The sequence below is a fragment of the Triticum dicoccoides genome, chromosome 7B, assembly GCF_002162155.2.
Source record: "Triticum dicoccoides isolate Atlit2015 ecotype Zavitan chromosome 7B, WEW_v2.0, whole genome shotgun sequence".
NCBI classification, from domain to species: domain Eukaryota; kingdom Viridiplantae; phylum Streptophyta; class Magnoliopsida; order Poales; family Poaceae; genus Triticum; species Triticum dicoccoides.
This window is the reverse complement of record NC_041393.1, coordinates 426,665,979-426,675,751: the sequence shown is the minus strand read 5'-3', so window position 1 is coordinate 426,675,751 and position 9,773 is coordinate 426,665,979. Positions and strand designations below refer to the sequence as shown.

At 43.8% G+C, this 9,773-nt stretch overlaps 1 protein-coding gene across 2 annotated transcripts; it reads right to left on the bottom strand.

The window, feature by feature from the left end:
* Positions 1 to 2,513: 2,513 nt before the first annotated feature.
* On the bottom strand, positions 2,514 to 7,246 carry LOC119337195. 2 transcript variants are annotated; one of them, XM_037609316.1, is made up of 5 exons: positions 7,056 to 7,246; positions 6,008 to 6,459; positions 5,656 to 5,913; positions 3,236 to 3,515; positions 2,514 to 2,773 (listed from the first exon to the last, which is right to left on the bottom strand). In XM_037609316.1, exons 1-5 carry the CDS (start codon positions 7,056 to 7,058, stop codon positions 2,753 to 2,755), a joined length of 1,014 nt encoding a protein of 337 aa, XP_037465213.1. In that variant the 5' UTR covers positions 7,059 to 7,246; the 3' UTR covers positions 2,514 to 2,752. The 2 variants fall into 2 exon arrangements, with proteins under 2 accessions (XP_037465213.1, XP_037465212.1); XM_037609315.1 differs by having other exon boundaries at positions 2,514 to 2,886; positions 7,056 to 7,245.
* Positions 7,247 to 9,773: the final 2,527 nt, after the last annotated feature.

Genomic DNA, 9,773 nt, shown 5'->3' with positions numbered 1-9,773 from the left:
CACCAGGCAGGCGCGATGGCCGTGGCTCAAGAGGTTGGACCCCGCGAGCCCATGGAGTGAGTTCGACATACAGGTACCTAACGACTCCATGGACCTATTCAGAGCAGCCACCCACTCGATCGTGGGCAACGGATACACAACTCTCTTCTGGGAGGACAGATGGGTTGAGGGCCACAGGGTGGAAGAGATAGCGCCTAGCCTTTATGGCCTGGTGAGGCAAACACGCGAGCCACTAGACCGGTCTCCCAAGGAATGATGAATGGAGTTTGGGCCATGGATATAGGACCAGAGCTCTCACCACTAATGCTACAGGAATACCCGCTACTGTGGGAGCGGATAGAGAGGATTCAGCTCGACCAAGACAAAGATGACTCGGTGCGTCGGGCATGGGAAGCAAATGGAACCTTCTCAACGCAATCGGCATACAACGCAAGGGGCCGTCAGACCACACCTGCAGCACAGTTCACGTGGAAGTCCAAGGCGCCGCTGAGATGCCGGTTCTTTGTGTGGCTTGCCCTACGGAACATATGCTGGACCTCATACATACTAGCGCGGCGTGGACTAGACCACCAAGAAGCCTGCCCGTTCTACGACCAAGCGGAGGAGATCATAGATCACATCCTCGCCCAATATGTCTTTGCAAGGGAGGTATGGACCCAAGCGTACACGGCGATGAACAAACAAGAGTGGATCCCAACAGGGGCTGCAAGGCTTATAGATTGGTGCCCAAGTACGGGTGTAAACAATGGAGACGGGAGAGATGTTTGTGCCCTAGTCCTACTATTGATGTGAGAACTATGGAAACATCGTAACGTGATTGTGTTCGATGGTGCAACACCATGATGGAAAATGTACTCCGCGGAATTGAGGTCGAGAGTAGATCATGGAAGGCAGCGGGCATTATCAAGCGGACATGGAGAGTTTCCCTGGAGCTCTAACAGTGGGTAGTGATGCGAGAGGATAGCAACATGTACACTGGAACGCGTGAAGTTGGGTGTATGTATGTATATGTAAACCCAACGTTTAAGGGCCCTTTACCCCGTCTCTCTCCTTTAATATACAATACGCGCACTTGTGCATATTCGAGAAAAGAATCAGCTATTACAAGAGAACTTGAATTACAGCCAAGAGAATTTGAATTACAGCCCCTCTCCCTCCCTCACCTACCCCCTCCCCCTCCTGCTCCCTCCCTCTGAAATCCCTGTATCGCTTGATTCGCTTCACCTTGTGCCTTGCCGTCCTGTTCACTATCAGATGTTGTCGCTCTTGTACTGCTGACAAGGCACGACACGCACGCGCCCACCAACGCGGACGCAGCGGGCCGTGTACGTCTTTGAGAGGCTGCACACGATTCATCGGCCCGTCGTCGGAGGCTGATGCATTTGAACTGCTGATTTGTGGTAGGTAGGGGGAGACGGACTGCATGAGAGATATCTGGCAGAATAATCTACACAAGGGAGTGGACATCGTGGAGAAGACAAAACACGTGTGAGCGCCGCGACGACGTTCGCATGGTCTGTGTATCTAAAAGGAAGATAGGAAGATGCATTATCCATCTTGTTCATCTCACGAATGATTTCTATTATGGCATAAATGTTTTCTTTTAATCGTTTGCTTGCTCCGGGTTTTTTTTTTTTGAACCTCCCATTGCTTGCTCCGTTGTTGGTTCCAAACTAAGAGCAGAGAGCAACAACACATAGGCTAAGAGCATCTCCAGCCGTTGTGCCATCCGGGAGGCACTTTTTTGGCCTCCTCGGGTTGCCCCGGCGAAATTTATGCACTAGGGTGAAAAGTTTTCCGGCCGTTCCCCCCAAGTGCCCCCCAAGGGGCTGGGTTTGGCCTGGGGTCGCCGTAATCCGGCGCAAAACAGCGTCTTGAGGGCATGGTTGGGAGTTTTTTGTACCGCCGGTGCTAAAAAAGTGCTTGGGAGAGCGTCTTGTGGGTGCGGCTGGAGATGCTCTAAGCGACGTGCAGCTCCGGCACAACAAGGCATCTCCGCCGGCGGCTGTCGTCTGTGACGAAAGAGCCAGCCGTCCGTAGGGGCACACCGAGGGGCGTCTTCTCCACTAGTTGGAGTATCAAACATAGCACTCTTCCTTGAACATCTACACTAGTGTTAAAAACGCTCTTATATTATGGAATGAATTTCTATTCTCCTACCACAAGTCTGTTTTTTATTACACTTGCTCCCAGTGGCAGTGCCTTCTCTGCTCCTTGGCCGCAGACAAACTTGACTAGTGATGTATCAGTGACATACATTATTTCCATCCCATGACATTCTACGACTGATTGTAAGACTTGCGATGATAAATATATATCTCAATAACAATAAGTACTTCTCTTTCTCTTAAGAGTAGCATTCATCGTTTAGCGACACATGAATCGAGTGCAAAGCAATTTAAAGCAAAAGACTAAACGGGCATGGGTGAGAAACCAAAGTGTGCTCCTCTAGTAGAAACAAAAACATAAAGAAAGAACCAGTAAAAATGATCGGACCATAGGAAAACCAGATAGGACTATCACTACCAATTGCAGACGGAGACAATAAAAAGATAATGTGTTCATCGTTGGCCTTATAAGCTGCAAGATAGTTTGAATCTTAGACCTTATAGTCGGTGTGGCAACTTCAACCATATGATATTACAGGAAAGTAGCCCACACTGGGCAGTGAGAATCTTAGGCATTCCAATCCATAAGACAGGTTAAAACTTAAGAGCACACCAAAAGAACTTCCCTGCTGACAATTGATTACTCAGAGCAAAACTCCTACGCACTGCGAAAAAGCAAATTAAATTTTAGCCCATACCGCATGCTGAGTAGTCTAGGTAGACAATCTTTCAGACACTTGTCAACTGTATCATCAGAGATGTAGTTAGACCAGTCCATCTACAAATATGACAATGACATATTAGAGTCTTAACATTTAGAAAGATTACAGCAAAAAAATCCTTTAATTCTGATAAACATTCATGTTTCTTTTGTTATCAATTTATAATGATCACAGATTAACATACCAACTTGACACAAATAAAAATGTTCTAGCAATACACATATAATTTTGACGAGAAGACTTGAACTACATGATTTTGCTAGTATGTACACTAAATAGTTAGTTATATTTCTACCAAAAATTTCAGATTTTAAAAGGAGAACAGAAATTAATCACAGAATATGATGTATTTAGCCAAAAAATTAAAGTAGATGCAAGAGCAAAGAATCTTCAAAAAGAATAAACCTGTCTTAGTCTCTTGAGATGCTGGAGATAGTGACAAGATGTAACACTAGCAAAGTGAAGCTCGCCACATGTATCATTAGCAAAAGTCTGACCATTAAAGATACTCGCCAAGACACGATTGTGCTGGGGAACTGTGGTTTGCCAATTGGCGATAACTGGGATTTGTTGTTTCAGCGTTGTAGCTTTGTTGATACTCATGTTGGGAATATATAATGATTGGTACAGAAGCTGCCTTCGCTTTGGAGCGAGTAAAATTGGGTGGTCAAGAATGTCTTTTGTGCTGTCATGAACAAAAATAAATACAGAACATAAAGAGATATTTAAAGCACTAAAATTGAATATAAATCATCATAAAGTATATGTGCTCATTCCAGTTGTTTTGCAAAAAGAAATGGACTAGTTGAAATTAATGGAGATTTAAGCTAAATTATGCAATCTGTCACTGAGATAATGCATAAACCCTCTGTTTGAATAAAGATGCATGACTGCTGCCATTTCAACAAAAATTGGAGACACGTCAGATGAATGTATAGGAGAGATTATATATGTGAAGGGCATGGATGACTGATTTGGGTGTAGTGCAAGAAAATATATGAAACAAAAGGATTACATAACAAATATCTTAATTTATGGTGACCCTGAGACAAAACTAATCATGACGCACCAAAATGGAGTAGCTTGATGAAGTGGCAAAAGAATATGCACAATGGCTTTAGATTTGTTATACCATTGCAAAAAGAACACACCTAACAGTTTACACATGTGTGTATCCACACAAACAAGAACAGATTCCAAACAAAATCACCAACATGACCAGAGAAGAATCACCAACATGGACAGAGCAGCGAGTTTGCTCCTATTGCAAATTGCCAGCTATGCATGAGAGCTTATTTTGTATATCCTCGTGATACAAATAAATGAAAAAGGTTCATGCAAGTAAACGCAAGGACGTAAAACATGGTGTAGGCCCATGCTATTTAACTTTGATTTCTCCAACTATCCCATGCATGATTAGCAATTCCAGGTGAGTTTCCTATAGGTACACATCCATAAGCACACAAGGTAAGTGACCTAGATGGCAGGTGTTTCCCATTAAACATTTTGTAAATTATTTCTCAAACGCTGTACTTCATTAATAGTATAAGTACAGAGGTTACAGAGAATCATAAGACCTAGCCTGAGTTAGTAAACTATATAAATTAAATATCTTCACACAAGAAATCGCAAATATTTCAGTACGGCTAGGGTATAAAGTAAAAGACAAGAACCAATGTTGTTGTTTCTTTTTAAATAATGATGTTGTTTCAATAGTTAAGAGTATTTGCCAGCCAAAGAGATGCACACAGACATTATGGGCGTGTTTGGTCTATCGGCTCGCACCTGCATCGCACCACGCATGCATAATCTGGCTTGTTTGGTGTCCTGTGTGGCCTCCTCAGCCTGGCCCAACTGATGCAAACAGAGGCCCGTCAGCCAGGCTGAGAGGAACGCAGGAATCGGGCTTTCCTGCGATGCAGCCTCGTGCCTGCACCCGCACTTCGACTTAAAACGAAGCGGTACACGGGATAGGCCCTGCTATTTACTAGAATTACTTCAAAAGTGCCATCGCAACTCTCTTTCCTCTCCTCTCAGATCAGATCGAGGACCGAAACCAATCACCGCCGCCGCCATCGGGAGCTCCTTGCGCCACCGGTCAGGACTACCTTCTCCGCAACTGGTCAGAGCTCCCTCGTCCGTCTCAACACCGCCGCCCTAGCTCCCTCTTTCGCCATCGCTCCGAGCTCCATAGTCCGTTGCGACTCCGCCGCTGGACTTCCATCCCCCTCTGCCCGCCGGCGCCTGGATGCGTGTACTTTGCAAGACTTGCATCGGAAGGGGAGGCGCGCCTGCGACGGCTCGGCCGGACCGTCCGTGGTCGCGGCGGCGTCATGGCCTCACAGGGCGCTGGTGGTGCAGGAGCTGGCCGATTTCTCATACAGGCTTCCAAACGCCATCTCACATTGACCTGTCCCTCAACATGCACACAACCAAACATACATCTCAACCCATTTTTTCATCAGCTTAGCCAGGCTAGACTCACCCAGGATGGTGGATGCGATGCAGCGTGAGGCTATGCATGGAACCAAACACGCCCTATGTGTATTACAGTCTGTTTCAATTGAAAGCAGAATATTTCAACAACCAAATTCAGAAAGCAACCGATCTCAAGTTCTGCATTACAGTTCATACATATCTCACGGAACATTTTTTCCAGTAAATATGTGCTATTTTTCCAGATGTTGTTAATTATAGAAAAATTGGTGACACACTAGTATAGTACGCAAATAACAACACAATTTAACAAGAAAGAATATAAATATATGTCTGTGGACTAGCTAGCACGATGTAATGCACTGTCAAGATAAACTAAGATGACATACCCTGCAACTCCATTCCTCAAAAGAAGAATGAAATCAATTAATTCTGGGTTAGGCCATACGGGTGACAGATGATTTTGAATCATGTCCGCAAAAGCGTTCCGAAGTACCATGAAATCGACGTCTGCAGGATTCTGGAGACGGATGACTGAAGGGAGAATCTTAATCCTTGAATCTATGAAGACGTAACTGCCCTGGTCAGCCAAATGATCAGATGTGTACCCATTTCTCCATATCTCATCAATGGCTTTGTATATGGTGCTACAAAACACAGATTACAGATATATCAGTTGCAAGAAATACAATATGGAGTAAAGATTTTAAAACTGTACTACAGATTACTTGAAGATCATACATAAGTATATCCATTTCTTGAGCAGACAGATAACGTCCTGCGATGCCTGGCTGAGCGGTTTGCTTCTGTAACCAGTCCACGAATGACACGTTCCATGAACTAAATCCAGTAACCATCATTCCTAAATCATCGTTAAGAACAGTAAAATATGGTTTTAAGATGCCAGTGTGTTTCACTTTAAAGCTTTGATCCATCATGTCCTCCAATTCATGCTTCTTTCCTTGTACATCCACCAAAAATTTTGCATCTCTTCCTTTGGCTGTAAAATTGAGAATCGAGTTTCCTCGTGCTCCTATACCAAATAATGCTCTTTTCTTGTCTGTTGGATTAAATATTTTCCCAGTTTTCCAAGTCTGCATGTCATGGGTGAACTGATACACTTCAACAACAACCCCAGAGGCCAGTTCGTGGACCAGCTGCCGCTTACGTTGCTTAACAATTTCTTCAAGCACCTTGCAAGAAGAAGGTTACATCAGCTCTTTACTAACATAACATCCCCAACAATAGGCATGATGTGATGGGACAAAAAAAAGGCAGCCCGGTGCATGTAGCTCCCGCTTGCGCAGGGTCGGGGAAGGGTCCGACCACGTATGTATGTACATAATGCATGAAGATACAAGATTTTCTAGACTAATTCTTGCATAAGCTATTAAACTGTTAAATTTTTAGGTTAAAATTAACAACCCAGGCAGTCCTAACCCGAGGCATAAATGTACATCAAACCATCCTAGATACCTTTACCAGTCATGATCATGGAAAAACGAGTAAGAAACATGTTTATCAGGAACAACATGCGGATTAATCGGTATAATCAGCTACCAGGCCTATTAGCATGTCATTCAAAAGCCGTTAGGTGAGTTGTTGCTATGCGCATAAGGGGTGAGGATGCAGTGCAACGATGCTGTGAGCAACAGGCTTTCCTTGCCTCACTACATTAACTATGCAGAAATTGTCTCAAAAAAAAAAAACTATGCAGAAAAGTGTTGGCAAGCGATTGATACTAGATGAAGTAGCATAAGAATAATATGGAGAGACGCAAGAGACTTACCATGGTCCTGACTGCGGTGCTACGATCTGGAGAGAGCAACGGTGCCCTTATTTGTGCGGCGCGTGCCTGGGAGGGGGAGAGGGAACTCCGGGGAAGAGTGGCGGCGGCTGGGACGTCTGGCGTCGTCGGGAAGGAAACCCTATCGTTGCTATGTGGAGGTGGGATGCGGTCGGGGCCGGCCACCCCGATTTAGAGGCCCATATCGCAAATATCGGACCACAAGAAGCAAATCGACTACCCCTAAAAAAAGAAGAAGCAAATCAACTTTTTTTTTTGAGGGGAGCAAATCAACTTTCTATGAGACGTGATAGGAACCCGCGATGCCGAGTTTAGTGTAAGCGGACATAAACCATCCGCACACCTCGCCTGGTGTCATTTCATACATCATTTTCCCTCCTTTCTACTTTCTTCTTTTCTTTTCTTTCTCTTTTTTTCTTTATTTTTTCTCTGTCCCATGTTTCATTCTGTTTCTTAGTTCAACAATTTTTTCTTCAAAATAGACAATTTTTTTACAAATTGATGAATATTTTTAAGGGAAAATTCTGCTTTTGTCAATTTGTCTTATGCCAACACTCTAGATTTTGACATTTCACTTTTGCCACTCTTAATTTTTAATAATTATCACATTTGCCATTCCCGTGGCAAAAGAAAAAATTTCAGAGTGGCAATTGTGATATATTTCAAAAGGTAAAAGTGGCAAAAATGAAATAAAATTATTTGCTTTTGCCACGGAATGGCAGTTGTGATAATTGTCAAAAGCTAAGAGTGGCAAAAGTGAAATGTCAAGATCTAGAATGGCATAAGGAAAATTGGCAAAATAGAGTGGCAAAAAATATCCCTTTTTAAAAGTTTGTGAACTTTAATAAAACAATGATTTTTTTAATAATTTGTGAATTTTTCCCAATATCGATAAAGTTTTTTCCAAAAAATTGATGAACTATTTTCTACAAATCTTTGACCTATTTTTCAATTTTGTGAACTTTTACTTCAAATAGACAAGTATTTTTCTAAAAATTCGATGAACATTTTCCCAAATTGTGAACTCTTTCTCAAAATTGATGAACCTTTTCAAGTTCGATGAATTTTCTTTTAAAAAACGATGAACTTTTTCCCAATTTGTTGAACATTTTTCCAAATTGATGAACTTTTTTTAAATTTGTGAACTTTTTTTCAAAATCGAGGAATTTCATTTACTTCTTTTCAAAATCGATGAACTTTTTCAAAATCCTTGAACATTTTTCAAATCTGTAAAAAAAATCAAAATTGATGAACTTCTTAAAATTTGTGAACTTTTTTCTCAAAATATGCAGACTTTTTTCAAGTATGAAAATTTCCAAAATTTGAAAAGTCAACAGTCTACACGTTGAACTGTGAGCGGTCAAATGTTAAGAGGTCAACTGGTGCCAAAGAACGAGCAAGGGAGCTTTTTATCCCACAAAGCAATTGAACGGGTCGATCAATTTGGGCTAATTGAGCCGGCCCAAGAGAGCTTGCACGTGAGTGCGACGAGCCAAAACTGGCGCATAAAGGCGACAACGAGCAGCCCTCAAATATAAGGGCATCTTTGATTCATGTGATTTTTAAAGAGTCAATCACATCACGGGTGCTTATACTTGACAAAAAAAAAATCAATTTAGTGCTAAAACTTGCGTCATACATCAAATTGGTACCATAACTTGGCTCAGACGCGCAAATACGTTGAAAATTTAGGCTTGACTAAGTGTCGACCTCTTCAGTTTTGGGTGCTCATTTTCTCAGATAGCGTACGACCAAGATTGAAGATGGCGATAAGATCGAACGGCCCACATGGCTTATCGTGGTCGAAGCGTTATTTACCGTTATTGTTCCTTTTCACTTGTTCATATTGTTTCATTTCTACCTTTTTATGGTGCTTTATAAGCCAAAAATCAGCATTGAATTCTTCTGAGAGCTTTGCTCAAAGCACTTCACAACTGTAACGCCCCGTATCCGATGCGCCAGGTGTCCGCCAGTTATTCGCCGTCGTTGCCATGTCATTTGCTTGCGTGTTGCACTTTGTCATGTCATCATTTGCATTTTATCATGTCATCATGTGCATTTCATTTTGCATACATGTTCATCTCATGCATCCGAGCATTTTCCCCGTTGTCCGTTTTGTATTCCGGCGCTCCTATGTTCCCCGGCGCCCCCTTCTTCTCTCCTGTTGTGAGCGGGTATTAAACTTTCTCGGAATGGCCCGAGGTTTGCCAAGCGGCCTTGGTATAGCACCGGTAGACCGCCTGTCAAGTTTCGTGCCATTTGGAGGTCGTTTAGTACTCCAACGGTTAACCGGGTAACCGTGAAAGCCCTCTTTTGTTGCAGCCCAACACCCCTTCCAAAGTGGCCCAAAACCCACCAAACTCCTCTCCATGCTCTCGGTCGTTCGATCACGATCGCGTGGCCGAAAACCGCTCCTCATTTGGACACTCCTAGCTCCCTCTACCTATATAAACACCTCCCCCTCCGAAATTCGCGGTGCAACCCTAGCCATTTTCATCCTCGCGCCGCCGGACACGTCCGCCCAAGCCGGACATGTCCGCTGGCCACCTCGCTCCGGCCAATCACGGCCTGCCACGTCACCCTCCCCGCCTCCTCAGCCAACAGCCGCTCGCCACCTGTCGCCGCCGCCTCTCACCACCGCGCCGGCCCGCGGGGCCCATCTGGAGCCCGCACGGGCCCGTGTGCGCCGCCGCCGGCCCG